General features: G+C 52.1%; 1 protein-coding gene and 1 pseudogene across 1 annotated transcript; one reads left to right on the top strand and one right to left on the bottom strand.

Moving 5' to 3' along the window:
* Positions 1 to 18,132, bottom strand: part of LOC136303664 (zinc finger protein 208-like) — a 179,681-nt pseudogene that overhangs the window by 27,135 nt on the left and 134,414 nt on the right.
* LOC136303660 (zinc finger protein 664-like) lies at positions 10,367 to 11,258 on the top strand. Its single transcript, XM_066207255.1, has 2 exons — positions 10,367 to 10,418; positions 10,605 to 11,258. The coding sequence occupies exons 1-2, from the start codon at positions 10,367 to 10,369 to the stop codon at positions 11,189 to 11,191; spliced, it is 639 nt and encodes a 212-aa protein (XP_066063352.1). The 3' UTR covers positions 11,192 to 11,258.

The following is an 18,132-nucleotide window of genomic DNA, read 5'->3' as shown; positions in this document are numbered from 1 at the left end:
CGGGCCGAGGGCTGTGAATTCAGAGAGCGCTCGACCTCGTGATCCTTCTCCTTTTCTTGACCCTCCTTTGTCCCTCCTCTTCTTCCTTCTCCAGCTCCTCCCCTTCCATCCTTCCTCCTCCTCCTCCCTAACCCCACCCCCTTCCCATACTTCCATCCCTTCTCGCTCTCCTTCTCCATCTCTCCTCTCCCAGCCCTCCTCCTCCGCCAGGAGCAGGCACACCCCGGTGCCCCGTTCCCGAAGCCCTGGCGGCCGCGGGAGGAGCGGGGATGGAGCCGGGACAGGTCGGGATGGGCAGCGCGGGGCTCTCGGCTGCTCCCACCCGCTGGGGCCGGGGGGAACCCGGCCCGGGGAAAAGGAGAGGGAAACTGGGAAAACTGGGCGCTGCACATCCACACTGGGCCTTGCTGGGGACCCTGGCTGGGCACTTCCAGCCCTTGGGGCTCCTCCCGGGAGGGGGGAACACAGAGAGGGCTGGGGGATCCCAGGAGTGGTATCACTGGGAGTGACTGGGTTATACGGGGATCGTGCTGGGAGGAGCTTAGCCCATGGTGGGGGAGACTGCAACACACCGAGGGAGACTGGGATCATACTGGCATCATACTGGGAATGAGTAGGAGCCTGCAGGGCCAATTAAGACGATGCTGTGGGCAAATGGGATATACTGGGATTGACTGGGATCATGCTGAGTGTGACCAGGAGCAGCTGTGAGCAACTGGGATCATGCTAGGAGCAACTGGGAGGAACTGGGAGTGACTGGGTGTGTGCTGGGGCTGATTGGAAGCAACTGGGCTTATACTGGGAGGAACTGGGATCATGCTGGAGGTGACTTGGATCATACTGGCAGTGAGTGACTACACTGAGGCTGACTAGGAATGGTTGTGAGCAAACGGGATCATGCTGGAAGTAGCTGGGAGGAACTGGTAGTGAGGGAACTGGGGGAGAGTGTTCTTTTCCTTTGGAACCTCTGCACGTTGTGATTTCACAGCCAGAACAGAACACCTCCCAGCCAGTCCTGCTCCTTGAGATGTCACAGGCACCTGTGACTTTGCAAGGAGTGGGGCAGTGATTTACTCTGGTGCCCATGAAATCACAAGGAACAAAGCTGTCATGTTCTCTGGTGCCTGTGACATCACAGTGACCAGGGCTCTGATGTGCTCTGGTGCCTGTGATAACGGAAGGAGCGGGGCTGGCTGTAATGTGCTCTTGTGCCTGTGATATCACAAGGAGAGGGATTGGCTGTGATGTGCACTGGTGCCCATGACATTGCAAGGAGCAGGGCTGTCAGGTACTCTGGTACCTGTGATAAGACAAAGAGTGGGGCCTGGCTGTGATGTGCTCTGGTACCTGTGACATCACAAGGAGCAGGGTGGTCAGGTACTCTGGTGCCTGTGACATCACAAGGAGCAGGGCTGGGATTTACTCTGGTGCCTGTGATGTCACAAGGAGCAGGGCTGGGATTTACTCTGGTGCCTCTGACATCACAAGGAGCAGGGCTGGGATTTACTCTGGTGCCTGTGATGTCACAAGGAGCAGGACTGGGATTTACTCTGGTGCCTGTGATGTCTCAAGGTGCGGGGCTGGCTGTGATGTGCAGGAAATGAGAGACACGGGCTCCGCTACGTCAGCAAAGCAAAGCTAGTTTAGTACACAAGTTCACCAGTATTCATAGGTCTCTACGTTCTGTACAAAATTTTCCACTCAGACCCTTTTGCCCTTGTTCCTTCAGTAACACAATCTTTTCTATTATCAAGTCCTTCTTACATTCTTGCACTAGCAATAGCCTTGTTACTTTCTCTCTCGTCAGAGCGGTCAGCGTGATCAGACATGGTGTCTTCACTTTTGTTCTTGCCTTGAGTTTATCTCTCCCACGGCTTTCAATGTACCAGGGCCAAAGGGTCTGCCGGTGCCACCCAGCTCAGCTTCTGTAGCTGTCTGATTTTCCACAGTGATGTGCTCTGATGCCTGTGCCATCCCAGGAAGATGCGCTGTGATGTTCTCTGGTTCCTTTGATGTCACAAGGAGCAGGGTTGTCAGGTAGCCCTGGTGCCTGTGACATCACAAGGAGCGGTGCTGTGATATGCTCTGGTGGCTGTGACAACACGTGGAGCATGGCTGTGATGTGCATTGGTGCCTGCCTGTGACATCAAGCAGAGAGAGGACACATTTCACAGTCCTCTGGTGCCTGTGAAATCACAAGGAGCAGGGCTGTGATGTGCTCTGGCACCTGTGGCATCACAAGGAGAGGGACTGTGCCCAGTGAGCTCCACTCCCTGCTGATCCCTGGCACACGCTGTCCCTGCAGGACCCCTGTGCTTTCCTGGCAGCTCTCAAATCCCTCCAGACAAACATTCCCCTGCCATCAGCCCTGGCACAAGCTGTAGAGCCCCAGGAAGGTTCAGCACAGACCATTCGCCATCTGATGGGCGCTGGCCACCAACAAGCAAAACCTGAGTCTCTTGTAGGCTGCAGTGGGACCCTGATCTCATCCCACTGAGCCCTGGAGGAACAAGGAACACAAGGAGCCTCTTGAGAGTTCTGAGAGTGACTTTGGAGGGACAGCAAAGCTTTCCGTGGCCCAGCACAGAGCCCTGGGCCGCAGGACCCTGCTCTGCACGACAGCCCTGGGCACCCCTGGCTGCAGCCCCGGCTGCTCAGCCCTGCAGCAGAGCCCGGCAGCAGGGAGCTGCCCTGTGCTGTGCCTCGGGTGGTGCAGCAGGGACACCCAGCCCTGCCCTAGGGCCACATCCCTGCCCTGCAGTGACTCTGAGAGTCCTCCTGGAAGGGCCTCAGAGCTGTGGGATGTGCCAGCTTCAGGAGATCCCTGCAGGAGCTGCAGCTTCTCTTCCCCCAGCCAGAGAGTGACTGTTCCCGACACTGTGAGGATTTCTCCTCTAGTGAGCCCTCAGTGAGCTCTGCTCCGTGCTGCCAGCCCAGGCTGAGTTGAGCCCCTCAGTGCCTGTGTGCTGTGCCCAGGGTGGCTGCAGGCAGTGCCCCAGCCCTGCTGGGCTGGGCACAGGAGCTGCTCCTGGGCAGAGCTGTCTCTCTGCAGCGCTGCTCTTGCCAGGAGCTGCCTCTGTGCCAGGAGCCCGGCCCAGCTCGGCAGCACAGACACAGCACAAGGACTTTCATGACCCTCTTGGGGTTTGTACTGAGGCTCTCAACATCAGTCCCTGAGAGGGAGCTGAAGAAACCTCTCCTGAGCTCCCAGTCAGAATGCAACTCCAAAGTTTCTTGAAGTTTTAATGGGTCCTGCTGAGGGGCATGACCGAGAAAGTGTCCCCAGGCCCCAGCCAGAGCAGAGAAGTGCAGGCAGTGATGACAGGTGGGGACAAAGAGAAGCCAAGTCTGGGCGTCCTGGGGCACAGCAGCCTCTGTGCCACCAAGGGCTGTGAGCAGACACCTTGTCCTGAGGCCCTGGGGCCTCCTGGCACAGCCTCAGCAAGGCTGGGCACTGTCAGCCCCTTGTCCTGCCCTCAGCATCCCCCTCCCATCCCAGTGGCCTCAAGGATCTGCTGGAAGGAGTCCCTGGGGAGCCTTGGTCAGGAATGGCCCTGGTGGGGCTTCTAAGGGCCTGCAGGTTTTTCAAAGGACTTTGGGTTTTGCTTCTGCCTTGGAGTCTCTGAGAGGTTTGTGCATTCATGGCCTCCAATTATCTGCTATAATTACTCCCCTGAGATTCTTACTCAGTAACAACATTCAGGGGGCTCATTAATGCTTTGAGATACTCAAGGTGTTTAAGGCACTTTGGATTTTCCTTTCCACACTGAGTCTCTGAGAGGTTTTTGTGCAATCCTGGCCTCCAATTTTCTCCTTCAAGGACTCCATGAGGAGCCTGTGTTGGGGATGGACCTCAGTGGAACTCATTAATTCCTCGAGACACTCTGGGTTTGTGCTCTGACTCTGACTCCTGGAAAGGTTTGTGCCATCTCCTCTCAGGCCATGAGGGCTCAGCAGCAAATGCACCATGGGGCTCATTAAGATCAAACAAGTCCTGACACACCATGGCTCTGCCCTGATCTCTCTCTGTTGTAGTGCAGTTCACTAGGGAGCTTTCCTACTGCAGTTATGGAGGAATATTTCAAAGAGCTTCTAAGAAAGACACATTCTTATTTTAAAGGGTGTATTTTTCTCTTTAGAGAAGAGGTGATTGCAACATTCACTGACTGGTATTGATCCAGGGACTCTCCTAAGCAGGTCTGGCGTGCTCAGAGAAGCTGTGCCTTGATGTCTGACCCAGTGTGGAGAACCTTGCTCCACATTCCCCAACCCCCTCCTGTCTCTGCTCAGTCACCTGGGATCTGCTTTGTTCAGAGAACTGGCTGTACACAGGCAAAAAGGTGTTTTATTTTATTTTTTAAAAATTTTTTAAAGCAATCTAAACCTCCTAAGGTTCCCCATTACAAACAGGTACCTTCCTCAAGGGTGTGCCAAGCCCAAGCTGCCACTAATGAGGTTCCCCTTCCCCAGGGCAGAACCCCACAAGGAATGTTTTGCACCTTTGGATTCCTTGGTTCCACGAGGCCTTGTTGTGTCACAATGGTCTCCTCGGATCCACAGTGTCACAATGGTCCCTTGGCTCCATGTGGTCTCACAGTGTCACAGGGGCTTCCTTGGTTCCATGGGCCCCAAAGTGTCAGAGTGGTGTCTCCTTCTTCCTACAGACACCAGCAGCAAACCCCACTGCCAGGGCCAAATGCCTGGAAGAAGGAGGAAAGGGGGAACATTTGGAGTGATGCTTTTTGTCTTCCCAGGTCACAGGGACGTGGGGTGGGGCCCTGCTGTCCTGGGGATGGCTGAACACTGGCCTGCCCATGGGAGGGGGTAAGAGACAACAACCTTGAGAGAGAGACAACAGTGGAGAGGTCAGGCAGAAGGCTGGGTTTAAAAGACCGTCATCAGCACAGGAAGCATCACTCTAAGGCATTCTGTTGAAAGCTGAAGAGAGAGAAAACAAAGAGAAAGAGAGTAGAGAGAAAACGGAGGAGTGGAGAAAGAAAGAATATAGAGAGAGAAACAGAATAAAGAGAGGAAGAATAGAGAGAGAGTAAAGAGAGGGAAAACAGAGAGAGGGTAAAGAGAGAATAGAGAAAGAATAAAGAGAATAAAGCGACAGTAAAGAGAATAAAGAGAGAGAAAGACAATAAAGAGAGAGACTAGAGAGTAAAGAGAGAGTAAAGAGAAAACAGAGGGTAAAGAGAGAGAATAAAGAGAGAGTAAAGAGAACGAAAAGAGAGAATAAAGAGAGAAGAGAGAGAGAGAGAATAAAGAGATAATAAAGAGAGAATAAAGAGAGTAAAGAGAGAGAAAGAGACAATAAAGAGACTAGAGAGTAAAGAGAGAGTAAAGAGAGAAAAGAGAGAATAATGAGAGAGGGAATAAGAGAGAATAAAGATAGAGAGGATAAAGAAGGTGCAAATAAAGACAGAGTAAAGAGAATGATGCCTATGTAACTTGGGCCAAAGTTACAAGACGCTTATACAGTTTGAGTTATAAGATATATAATATATAATATAACCTGAATCATAACTTTTTATATCTATATAACCTGAATCATACCTTTCTATACAATGTAATAGCTACTGTATTGTTAACTAGTGTCTTAACACTTAAATAAACAGAAACTCAGCAGGTGAATAATTTCAAAATAGACAAGTATAGCTATACTGGGAAGCAGCAGCATGTACTAATGGGAAATTGGCAAATGTAAATCCAATTAGCTACAAAATGGAGAATTTAGACCGGTTAGATCCAGAAAGACCAAGGAACACCATAACTGCATGTGTTTGATGATGTGTTGTATAGGTACAACCTTACAAAGGGAAGGCGTTGTAAAATCATGGCTCAGGCCTCCTGCTTTGGCCAAGCAGAAGAGGGCTATGGGAAAGTGGCTCAACTGAACCAAAGGTAGAAAAACAAGTTATGTAACCATATCCTGTTCACATTGTGGGGTGCGGTGGTCGGTTGAAATATGTTTGTTATGATTTAAAACTGTGTAGCTAATAATAAGTGCTTTAAAAGGCCAGGGTTTTGGAATAAAGCAGCTCTCCTTTGCACCTGCCTGGGGACCCTGCGTCACTCCGGACCCTCGCCTCACCATGATGTTATAATGACGCGGCAAAATTAAACAATAATTACTGTGTAAATGAACCACAGCACATGACAAGGGTGGGTGAGATAGGTGGAGATATCCCCCTCACCACCAGCACTGCAATAAACAAATACCTGCTCTATAGACACCAGTCTATGGGGATTTATTTCCAGCCTTTTTCAGGCATCAAGAGAGAGAATAAAGAGAGGGAATAAAGACAGAGAGTGTAATGACAGAGAGGATAAAGACAGAGAGAGAAAAGACAGACATTGCTGCTAAAGAACATCTGAGCAGTCCCAAACACCTTTGGACAGTGGCCCCAATGGCCACGCTTGGGGGTGTCACCATGGCCAAGCAGGTCAGAAATCCCCTGTGGAGATACCTGGAGTGGTTGAGTGAGATGGGACACCAGACACACAGGATTTAGTCTCACCGGGATAAAGAAATAATTTTTTTGGTCTATTTGGGATAGAAAATGACTTTCAATTGCATTAGTCTGTTGTACATGGGGTTCAAAAGGCATAATAAATACTAAAATGAAATAATGATGAATACCTGTGGTTCTAAAGGCATAAAGTAGTTAGGAGCAACATATCTACTGATAAAAGATTTAATAAAAGAAAAGCTATAGTATTAAGAATCTTCTGCAGTTTTGTCAGTGGTTCACAGAATCACAGAATGACTAGGTTGGAAGAGACCTCCAAGATCATGGAGTCAAATCCATGCCCATACAACTCAACTAGACTATGGCACTGAGTGCCACATCCAGTCTTTTTTTAAACACATCCAGGGATGTGACTCCACCACCTCCTTGGGCAGATCATTCCAGTACTTTATTATTCTTTCCATGGAAAACCTTTTCCTAATATCCAACCTATATTTCCCTTGGTGCAGCTTGAGACTGTGTCCTCTTGTTCTGTTGCTTGCTGCTTGGTGAAAGAGACCAACCCCCACCTGACTACAGCCACCTTTCAGGAGATTGTAGAGGGTGATAAAGTCACCTCTGAGTCTCCTTTTCTCCAGTCTAAACAACCCCAGCTCCCTCAGTCATTCCTCACAGGGCTTGTGTTCCAAGCCCCTCACCAGCCTCGTTGTCTCCTCTGGATGTGTTTGAGCATCTCAATGTCCATCCTAAACTGAGGGCCCAGAGCTGGACACAGCACTCAATGTCCATCCTAAACTGAGGGGCCAGAGCTGGACACAGCACTCGGGGTGTGGCCTCACCAGTGCCAAGTACAGGGGAAGAATGACCTCCCTGCTCCTGCTGGCCACACCATTCCTGATCCAGGCCAGGTGTCACTGGCCTTCCTGGCCATGTGGGCACACTGCTGTCTCATGTCCAGCTGCTGTCACCAGTCCCCCCAGGTCCCTTTCTGCCTGGGCACTTTCCAGCCACACCATCCCCAGCCTATAACATTTCAGGGGTTATTGTGGCCAAAATGCAGGACTCAGCACTCGGACTTATTAAACTTCATCCTACTGGACTCTGCCCATCCATCCAACCATTCCAGGTCTCTCTGCAGAGCCCTCCCACCTTCCAACAGATTGACACACACTACCATCTTAGTGTCATCTGCAAATTTACTAATGAAAGACTCAATACCCTCATCCATGTCACCAATAAAAATATTGACCAGAGCTGGCCCCAGCACAGACCCCTGAGGAACACCACTGGTGCCTGGCTGCCAGCTGGATGCAGCACCATTCCCCACCACTCTCTGGGCCCGGCCATGCAGCCGGTTCCTAATCCGGGGCTCCTGTCCAAGCCCCGGGCTGCCAGCTTTTCCAGGAGTGTGCTGTGGGAGGCAGTGTCAAAGGCCTTGCTGAAGTCCAGGTACACAACATCCACAGCCTTTCCTGCATCCACCAGGCGGGTCACTTGATCAAAAAAGGAGACCAGGTTGGTCAAACCTACCTCTCCTAAACCCATGCTGGCTGGGTCTGATACCCTGGCCATCCTGTAAATTCTGTGTGATGACACTCAGTATAAACAGTTCCATTACCTTGCTAGTCAGGCTAACTGGCCTGTAATAACCAGGACCCTCCTTCCTACCATTTTTGTGAATGGGTGTCACATTGGCCAGCTTCCAGTCATCTGGAACCTCACCAGTGAGCCAGGACTGATTGTAAATGATGGAGAACGGCTTCGCAAGCTCATCTGCCAGCTCCCTCATCGCCCTGGGGTAGATCCCACCTGGGCCCATAGATCTATGAACATCCAAGTGGCTCAGCAGTTCTCTGACTGCTTCCTCTTGGATAATGGGGGGACCATTCTGTTCTGGACCATTTTTTTGTCATCCTTTACAGAAGTTGCCATTTTAAATTCAAACTGAAATTTGGCCTCCCTGATTTTTTTCCTACATGCTCTAGCAGCCCCCTTAAATACTTCCTGAGAGACCTGACCCTCCTTGCAAAGATGATATATCCTCTTTTTATTCCTAAGTTCCTCCAAAACCTCCTTGTCTACCCAGGCTGGACATTTGCCTCGTCGACTTCTCTTTCGGCACGCAGGGACAGTCTGTCCCCGTGCCCTCAAAAATTCTGTTTTGAAGAATGCCCAACTTTCCTGGGCTCCTTTGTTTTTAAGGGCTGCTTCCCGAGGAACTCTCTGAATAAGTCTCCTAAAGAGGCCAAATTCTTCCCTCTGGAAGTCCAATGTAAAAATCTCATTGATGTTCCTCCTGGTTTTGCCAAATATTGAGAATTCTATAATTTCATGATCACTGTGCCCCAAGCAGCCTCCAACCACCACATCTCCCACCAGCCCATCTCTGCAAACAACAGATCTAACACAGTCCCTCCCCTGGTGGGCTCACTCACCAGCTGCAGCAAAAAGTTGCTCTCCACACACTCTAAAAACTTCCTGGACCGCCTCTTTGCTGCTGTATTAAGTTCCCAGCAGATGTCTGGCAGGTTGAAGTCACCTACAAGAACAGGGGCTGATGATCCTGAAACATTCTCCAGCTGCTTAAAGAGTAAGTTGTCCACTTCTTCCTCCTGGTTGGGCGGACGATAACAAACTCCCAGTAGGATGTCAGCCTTGTTGGCTTTCCCCTTAATTCTTACCCATAGGCATTCAACCCCAGTACCCCAGTACAGCCCAGTCCCTCCCAGTGATGCCGCTCCTGGGATCCCCCAGCCCTCTTTGTGTCCCCCCCTCTCGAATCTCCAGGCTCCAGAGGGGTGCCCCAAGGGCTGGAAGTGCCCAGCCAGGGTCCCCAGCAAGGCCCAGTGTGGATGTGCAGGGCCCAGTTTTCCCAGTTTCCCTCTCCTTTTCCCCGGGCCGGGTTCCCCCCGGCCCCAGCGGGTGGGAGCAGCCGAAAGCCCCGCGCTGCCCATCCCGACCTGTCCTGGCTCCATCCCCGCTCCTCCTGCGGCCGCAAGGGCTTCGGGAATGGGGCACCCAGGGTGTGCCTGCTCCTGGGGGAGGAGGAGGAGGAGGGATGGAAGAGGGGGGGATGAAGGAGGAGAATGAGAAGGGATGGAAGTACATGAGGAGTGTGGATTGGGGAGGAGGAGAAGCAGTGATGGAAGAGGAGGAGCGGGAGCAAGAGGAGGGACAAAGGAGGGTCAAGAAATAGAGAAGGAAGGTGGAGATTGAGCACTCCCTGAATTCAAAGCCCCCCACCCCTGGGATCATCACCCCCCATCCCACAGGTGACCAGGGAGGGGGAACTCGGGCCGCATATCCTGGGTGGTCCCTGGGTTGGGTTTTTTTGGGAGTGGATATCTTGAGAATGAAACCTCCAAAGCTGAGTGGAAAATGCCCCTTGGGGGGGACATTGGGGGGTCCCAGTGGCAGCTGCTGGCAGAGGCAGCCTGGAGGAGCAGAGCCCTGTGTCCCCCAGGAGCCCAAAGTGGGGAGCCCAGAGAGGGGGCAGCACCATGATTTGTGGGACCCTCAACAGCCTGGAGAGGGGCAGGGGGGACTCCTTGGACCCCCTGAACCCCAACCCAGAGAATAAGGGGAGAAGGGACCCCGGAACCCCATAAAACCCTCAGCATCCCTACATGTGTAGAGCGATAAGGGTGGAGCTTTCTGGATTTCTGGTACTCACAGCAACCTGGGGAGTGCAGGGATGAAGTAGATGGGGAACCCCAATACAAGCCTGACCCCCAGCAGCCGGGACAGGGGGGAAATTTAGGAGGTTTTTATAGACCCCAGATGTCCGGTCACCTCTGGAGATGGACTTAGGCAGAGGGACCTTCAAAGTCAGTGTACTCATCCTGTGTTTTTCCCCAGACCAGGATTTCCCATTCCCAGACCTTGGCCAGATGAAGGAGAAGGATGCAAGGAAGAGGAAGATGTCCTGGGACAGCCAGGCAGGTGAGGAGGAAGTCAGTGCTCCTTTCCCCCTCTCTCCTGCTCCATCTCCCAGCCCAGCATGGCCCCTGGCTGCAGGACAACCCCGTTGCCAACGCCGTCCTGCTGGGGATGAACTGAGGGGATCTGCTTCCCCTTCCCTCTGGCACGGAGGCAAATCCCATCCTCTCCCTGTCCTTTCTTCCCCAGAGCTTGAGCTGAGGATGGAGACCAGGGAGGACAAATCTCCACAGCAGAACCTCATGGAAGAGGCTGTTTTGAGCAGCTCCACATCACAGGAATCCAACAGGGAGGAAAAGTCCTGGAGATCCCACACGAGGAGGGGCTCCAGACGCATCCCATGGTGCTCTGAGGAGGAAAGACCCACTCTGTGCCAGGAAGGCGGCCGGAGATCAAGCCAGAGCTCAGACCTGGTGGTCCGTGGCAGGGAGGGACCGTACAAGTGTTCTGAGTGTGGGAAGAGCTTTAGCAAAAACTCCCATCTGACCCTCCACCAGAAGATCCACACTGGGGAACAGCCCTACAAGTGTGGGGAATGTGGGAAGAGCTTCAGAGACAGCTCTGACCTGATCCGCCACCACAGGACCCACACCGGGGAGAGGCCTTATAAGTGCTTGGAATGTGGGAAGAGCTTGAGCCGGAGTTTCAGTCTGACTGTCCACCAGAGGACACACACCGGGGAGAGGCCCTACAAGTGTGGGGAATGTGGCAGGACCTTTACCCTCAACTCCCACCTCACTTACCACCAGAGGATCCACACTGGGGAGAGGCCCTAGGAGTGTTCTGAGTGTGGGAAGAGGTTTCAGACCAGCTCCAGGCTCCTCCTGCACCAGCGGTTTCACAGAGAGGAGAGGCCCTTCCACTGTCCCAACTGCGGGAAGGGATTCAAGCAAAACTCCAACCTCATCACTCACCGGCGCATCCACACTGGGGAGAGGCCCTACGAGTGTTCCAGTGTGGGAAGAGCTTCTCCTGGAGCTCATCCTTGAGACACCACCAACAGAGCCACTGGTAAGGGGCACCCTGCGAGTGCCCCGACTGTGGGAACAGCTTTGTGCACTGCTCCAACTTCATCCCCCATTTGCGGACCCACATTGAAAAGAGCCTTGGTGATCCACAATCCCCAGTATCCACAGTGGGAAGTAGTTGGAGGTCCTTTTGTTTTGCCTCTAATTACCTTTCGATTCATCTCCATTCCTTTAAAACACACAAAAGTGGAGTAAAAACCAAGAAACTCATCAAAGGCATCTAAAGCCCCACTTTTTACTTATGTTTTGGGGGAATCTTGGATTCAGGGAGATACTTGGGAGGATATGGGGGGTTTGGGGGGCATTTGGTGTACTTGTCTCCATTGTTTGGCACTCAAAAGGCAAGAGGGATTTATCTGTCACCTCAAAACCACTCAATGCCACTGAAAACTCCTCAGTCGCACCCCAAAATTACTTGATTCCACAGGCCCTTGGGATGGAATGGGATTGCAAGGGGTTTGGATGAAGTGGGATGCAAATCAGGAGGGGTGAGGTGGGCATTGTGTGGGGTGGGATGGAGATTGGGAGGAGTGGGATGGGAGAAATAGAGCCTGGTCTTGATGTCCAGGAGGGGTGAAATGGGTTGGGATTGGACTGGGGAGGTGTGGTGAAGTCTGGAATGAGACAGCCAAAGGTTGGGGATGACAAGGAGAGGGGCAACCCGTTCCTGAGTGAGTTTTTGGGTATTCCACATTCCTGAAGGGATTTTGGTGCATCCCACATTTCTGAGACAGTTTTGGGGGTGTTCCTGAGAGCAGCTCCATGCAGTCCCATTGCCAGGGGTGGGTGCCTTGGGCATGAGCTCAGAGCTGCAGCCAGAGTCCATTGCCTCAGTTCTGGAGAGCAGAGAAATGATGAATGGCCCCAGACATCTCCAGGGTGTGTTTGGGGGTCAGGGCAAGTTCTGTGTAGGTGGGGCGGTCACTGCCCCCGCCCCAGCCACTGAAACTTCTGCTCCAGCCCCAAAGTGGCTGCCAACCCAGTGCTGCTCTTTTGGTCAATTAAGTTTAAGGTGTAAGTTAAGGTTAAGGTAGAAGTTAAATCCTGTTTAGTTTGAGCTCTGTTAAGCTTTTAGGCCGTGTTCCTTTTATCCGTGCCCTCACTCTCCTCTTGTCCCACACACACAGGGACAGTTCTCACTTCGTTTCTGGTTTGATTGCCTGGATTTGGTTTGGTTTGGTTGTTGCTTTGCTTCCTTGGTGTGCCTGAAGCATCCAGTCAGGGATAGAGTGACTCTTGCCAAGGACCTTTGTCATGCCTCACCACCTGTGCTCCTAATTGGTGATTTTTGTCAAATATGCTGATCTGCTAAACCTATAAAGCTGCATTTACCTTGTGGGCGGATGGGCATTTTGTGGCCATTTTCCAGATCTGCCCCTTGGAGGCCTCCAATAAAGATCAGCCTTTCTATTACCTCCTCTATAATATTGTCTCCAAAGGGTGTTACTTTATTTCTAGGTTCTGTAAGGCATCAATGCAGCGGGGCCTCCTGGCACCCAGGAGACCACTGTGACACAATGACATCTTGGGGAGCCAAGTGTCAGCTGCAAACACAGCGGGGCCTCATGGAAGCCAGGGGCCACTTGGACAGTGCCAGGGCACGTGGAACTCAGTGTCCACTGTGACACAGCACAGCCCCATGGAACTCAGCAGACCACTGTGACAACATGGAATCTCACGGATGCAAGGCTCTGCTTGGGCAAAGTAGGGCCCCCTCAGACACAGGTGTCCCTTGGACATTGCCAGCTCTTGTATAACCCAGTGCCCCTTGTGACTCAGTGCAGCCTCATGGAACTGTCTTGGGGATGGTTCATTTGCCATCACCATTTTGGGTTGGTTTTTGTTTTGTGTCTGGAATAGTCACTGCCTCCCCTCTCCTGGATCTGGGAATATCCCGATGGGTGGAGGGGCAGCCTGGGATCCTGCAGGGGTTGGGGGCCAGGGGCTGCTCTTCATTCTGGTTGGGGTGAATGGCTCAGCAGCCACGTGGCACAGTGCATGTGATTTGAGATCCTTTTGCCCTGTGGTTTTGGCGTTTTGCTTTTCTCCTCTTGTTTGTTTTCTCCTTTGGCACGGTGACTAGGGCTTGCTGACTTGCTTCTCTGCTCCTCTGCTGCTTGGGAGAGGAAGAATCCTCTGCTCCTGGTGGGCTCTCACAAGGCTTATTCCTCAAATCTGTCCTGGGAGTGGCACGGGGATGGAGAATGCCATGATCATTTGTGCTTAGCAGGTGGGAACCTTCTGTTATCATGTGTGGAGTCCCTGCAGCCCCTCGACATCTTACCCAGAGTCTGGCCTTGGCAGTACAGACCGTAGTTACCTGCCCAGCCTGAGAGAGGGGACTTGCCAGTGGTGCTCTGTAGATGATGGTTTGCCCCAGTTTCTCCCCTCCCTAATGCCCCTGGCCCTTTGGTTTCTCCATTCCTCCGTGTCTCCATGGGTTGTGGGACCCCGGTGACTGGCCCCATTTTCCCTATGGGACACTGACCTTTCCTGCCCTTTGCTCCACCTCCATGCCTCAAGGTCTTTGGCTGCTGAACCTCATACTTAAGCCTGAGACCGGCACATGTTCACTGCTTTTGCCCTGGATTTCCCTTTGGCTCCTGGAAATAAACCTGGCTGGAAGTGATCTAGTGCAAGGGCCTTCTGCCTCTCCTTGCTGAGCTAGCCGTGTGGCGTGTGTGGATGTTTGAGCTTGACTGCTTTGCCTGAGTGACTTTTCCTCTGGAGAGCTTATTGGGTCTAGGCTCTAGCTCCATTCCTAAATAACACGACGTTACAACCATGGTGGTGTTTGTTCTGTTCCGTTCTCTATGTATTTTATAGTGAAGAACTGGTCTTCCTTTTGCTACAGTTTTTCTTGGGAGCCCTGTAAGTTTGGAATTTGATCCAAGGGGATCATGGGGGCACTGCTGGGCCCCATGGAACCAAGGGGCCAGTGTGATCCTGAGAGGCCCCGTGGATCCAGGGAGACCATTGTGCTTCTCCAGGTCCCCTTGGAATCATGGAGTCCCTTGTGACACTGCTGGGCGCTGTGGACCCAAGGACACCTTTGTGACACTGAGGAACCAAGGACACGTTTGTGACACTGCAGGCCCCCTTGGAACCAAGGGAACATGGAACAGCTCTGGCTGACTTGGCCTCCCAGGGGCTGCCTGAGAGCTCCAGCTGACCTTGGCATGGCGAGGACCGCTTCCCATCTGCCCCTGGAGCTCTCGGGCTCCATGCTTTCCTTCCAATGGAAAAGAACTGTCCTTCTCCACGGACCCATGGCCAAAATTGGCATTTGGCCTCCAAAATTCTGTATATCCAAGGACTGCTTCCAGCCAAAAGCTGCCAGGAGAGAAAAGTCTGTCTGGCTTGGCCTCCTGGAGGCCACGTCTGGCCACCAGATCACCTCTGGTGATCTATCACCAAAACACTGGGGCTCTGTGCTTTTCTTCCTGTGGAAAAAGACTGTCCTTCTTGTCCATGAGCCCATGGTCAAAACTGGGATTTTACCCCCCAGATTCTTTCCAAGGATTGCTCCCGGGGAAGAGCTGCAAGGACAGACAAGTCTTGTTGGCCTTGGCCTCCTGGGGACCACATCTGATCTGCCTTCAGAACACTGGGGCTCTGTGCTTTTCTTCCTATGGAATGAAACATCTTTCATGTCCAAGTGCCCATGGCCAATATTGAGAATCCATCTCCCAAATTCCATATATCTAGAGATTGTCCCAAGACAGAAACTGCCAGGAGAGACAGGTCTGGCTGCCCTCACTTACTGTGGCCACCTCTCATCTCCTTCCAAAACACTTGGACCTTGTGCTTTTCTTTCATATCCTTGACTGGGCACCCATCGCAAAACTTGGGATTCCACCTCCCAAATTCCATTCATCCAAGGATTGTTCCCAGACAAAAGTCACCAGTACCGCCAAGTCTAGCTTCCCTTGGCTTCCTGTGGGCCAGCTCTCAGCTGCACTGAAACACTGGGGCTGTGCTTTTCTTCCTATGGAAAAGAACCATCCTTCTCCTCCAGGTGCCCTTGCCAAAAATTGGAATTTGGCCTCAAAATTTTCATCTATCCAAGGATTTCTCCCAGACAAAAGCTGCCAAGATGAACAGGTCTGGCTGACCTTGGCCTCTGGTGGCCACCTTTCATCTTTCAATACTGGGGTTGTGTGGTTTCTCGGGCCAGCTTCCCTGCTATAGGGGAGCAGAAGGGTGTTTTACAACTGCTAAAAAACCAATGGGATGGGGCATATGGTCATCCCGTCCCCCGGCCCGGGAGTCACTGGGCCAGGTGAAAAGCCCAGGCCCCACTGCAGGGAGAGAGCTGGGCTGTCTTCTTACCTCTTCCTTCTGGGGCTGGAAGGGAAAAGGAAGTCCCCGGGGTGATTTTAAGCTTGTGTGACTCAGAGGTGTATATCTATATTTAAGTGGCCAATCCGGCCTTCCATCTTGAAAGTCAGTCACTAATCGGTTTTTTACCACCCGTGCTAAACCAACACACCAGAGGACATTCCTCTGGAGTGAAGTGGCCTCGAGGCACTGTTTGTGCCACTGGAATTGTGCCAGCCCTGAGTGCTAATGATGGTGTTTGTGCTCCCTGGGGTTCATCTCCCCACACACACACACACAGGATGCACTGCTGAAGTCTCCTCAGCACAGAGCAAACAGGCACTGCTGGCCTGGACCCTTGGTGTCCCTCCATGCAGGGACAAAGATCCTCCTGCAGGTGAGGGCAGAGGCCATTGCTGCCAACGGTGGTTGCAGGGGCTGCTGTGGGACAATTGCCCTGGGGCACCTTCCCAGGCTGTCCCCAGAGACACAGCCCAGGCCCTGCTCTGCTGCTCCCTCAGTTGCATGCCAGGAGCTCTGGCTGTGCCAGGACACTGCTGTGTGCCCGCCCTGCACACTCCCCCTGTGTCCCAGGCACTGGGCTTTGCTTGGCCAGGGCATTCCTGGAGCATCTTCCTGACAGCAGCTCTGGAGGAGAGCAAAGCCTTCCTGCCCTGCCCTCAGGAGATGCCCTTTGCTGATGGAGCTGCTGTGCTGGAGCCTGGCTGTGTCCCAGCAGTGCCCATGGCCTGTCCCTGCCTGTGGTCACAGCAGGGACACGCAGCAGGACAGTGACCAAGCTGCCACAGCAGCCCAGCCTTGCACCCACAGAAGGGCTGGGAAGGGGAGTGTGGAGCTGGGAAGAGCAGATGTGGAAAGAGCCAGGGCCATTGCCCCTGACTGTTCTGGCTGTGCTGGGAGCTTCTTTCCTTCACGGCTGCAAAAAATCATTATTTTATTCAGATGCACAGGAAACAAAGCTTTTGAAAGTCATTGAGATACTGAATAATGGCAGATATTCATGTGGAAATACTGTTGCTAATAGTATTCGTTTGTGGAAAATGTGACAGTAGAATGTATTAAGAAAATGCGGAAATGGAAAAACAGGACCAATAGGCTGAGACTGAAATAAGTTACATTCAGAAGGTTCTGCAGAAGAAAAGAGGCAGTTTATTGCTTCTCAAATCCAGTCAGCAGTTTCCTCATGGAATCCATGAGTTCCTTATTCCTCAGGCTGTAGATGGTGCTGGAGGCACCACCAAGTACAGAACTGACAGGGCCAGATCCAGGGATGGGGAAGAGATGGAGGGGGGTTCAGGTGGGCAAATAGATCAGGTGGGCAAATAAACAAGGACACCACAGCCAGGTGAGGGAGGCACAGGGTTGACATCACAGACACACATCCCTTTGTGTCTGAGGGGGCCCCACTTTGCCCAAGCAGAGCCTTGCATCCGTGAGATTCCATGTTGTCACAGTGGTCTACTGAGTTCCATGGGGCTGTGCTGTGTCACAGAGGACACTGAGTTCCACGTGCCCTGGCACTGTCCAAGTGGCCCCTGGCTTCCATGAGGCCCCGCTGTGTTTGCAGCTGACACTTGGCTCCCCAAGATGTCATTGTGTCACAGTGGTCTCCTGGGTGCCAGGAGGCCCCGCTGCGTTGATGCCTTACAGAACCTAGAAATAAAGTAACACCCTTTGGAGACAATATTATAGAGGAGGTAATAGAAAGGCTGATCTTTATTGGAGGCCTCCAAGGGGCAGATCTGGAAAATGGCCACAAAATGCCCATCCGCCCACAGGGTTAATGCAGCTTTATAAGTTTAGCAGATCAGCATATTTGACAAAAATCAGCAATTAGGAGCACAGGTGGTGAGGCATGACAAAGGTCCTTGGCAAGAGTCACTCTATCCCTGACTGGATGCTTCAGGCACACTAAGGAAGCAAAGCAACTACCAAACCAAACCAAATCCAGGCAATCAAACCAGAAACGAACTGAGAACTGTCCCTGTGTGTGTGGGACAAGAGGAGAGTGAGGCCACGGATAAAAGGAACACGGCCTAAAAGCTTAACAGAGCTCAAACTGAACAGGACTTAACTTCTACCTTAACCTTAACTTACAATTTAAACTTCTCAATTTAGCAGAAGAACAGCACTTAACAGTATTTATCTTAACTTATAACCTATGACTAACCATTTATAAAGGAATAGTATTTAGGTAAGGCACGTCACAAAGCAGTGATTCAGAAAACTCAAAACCATACAACATCAAGTTATCCAGAGGTTGAGAAGAGGAAGTCAGGAGAGGAGCGAGAGGGAGAGAGAGATCCACAGTCACCTTTGGATGCAGCGCCATCTCAGCTGCTGGGAGC

Source organism: Chamaea fasciata, unplaced genomic scaffold (genome assembly GCF_029207755.1).
Source record: "Chamaea fasciata isolate MVZ Bird 193981 ecotype frontalis unplaced genomic scaffold, bChaFas1.0.hap1 SCAF_40, whole genome shotgun sequence".
Classification (NCBI taxonomy): Eukaryota; Metazoa; Chordata; class Aves; order Passeriformes; family Sylviidae; genus Chamaea; species Chamaea fasciata.
Note: the sequence above shows the minus strand (reverse complement) of the source record. Positions and strands in the feature narration are given on the sequence as shown.

What these genes read in the sequence shown, in the direction of transcription:
- LOC136303660 (XM_066207255.1), top strand. Translation starts at nt 10,367, where the DNA reads ATGAAGGAGAAGGATGCAAGGAAGAGGAAGATGTCCTGGGACAGCCAG. An exon ending in GTCCTGGGACAGCCAGGCAG is followed by an intron (nt 10,419 to 10,604) that starts GTGAGGAGGAAG and finishes TTTCTTCCCCAG; the next exon opens with AGCTTGAGCTGAGGATGGAG.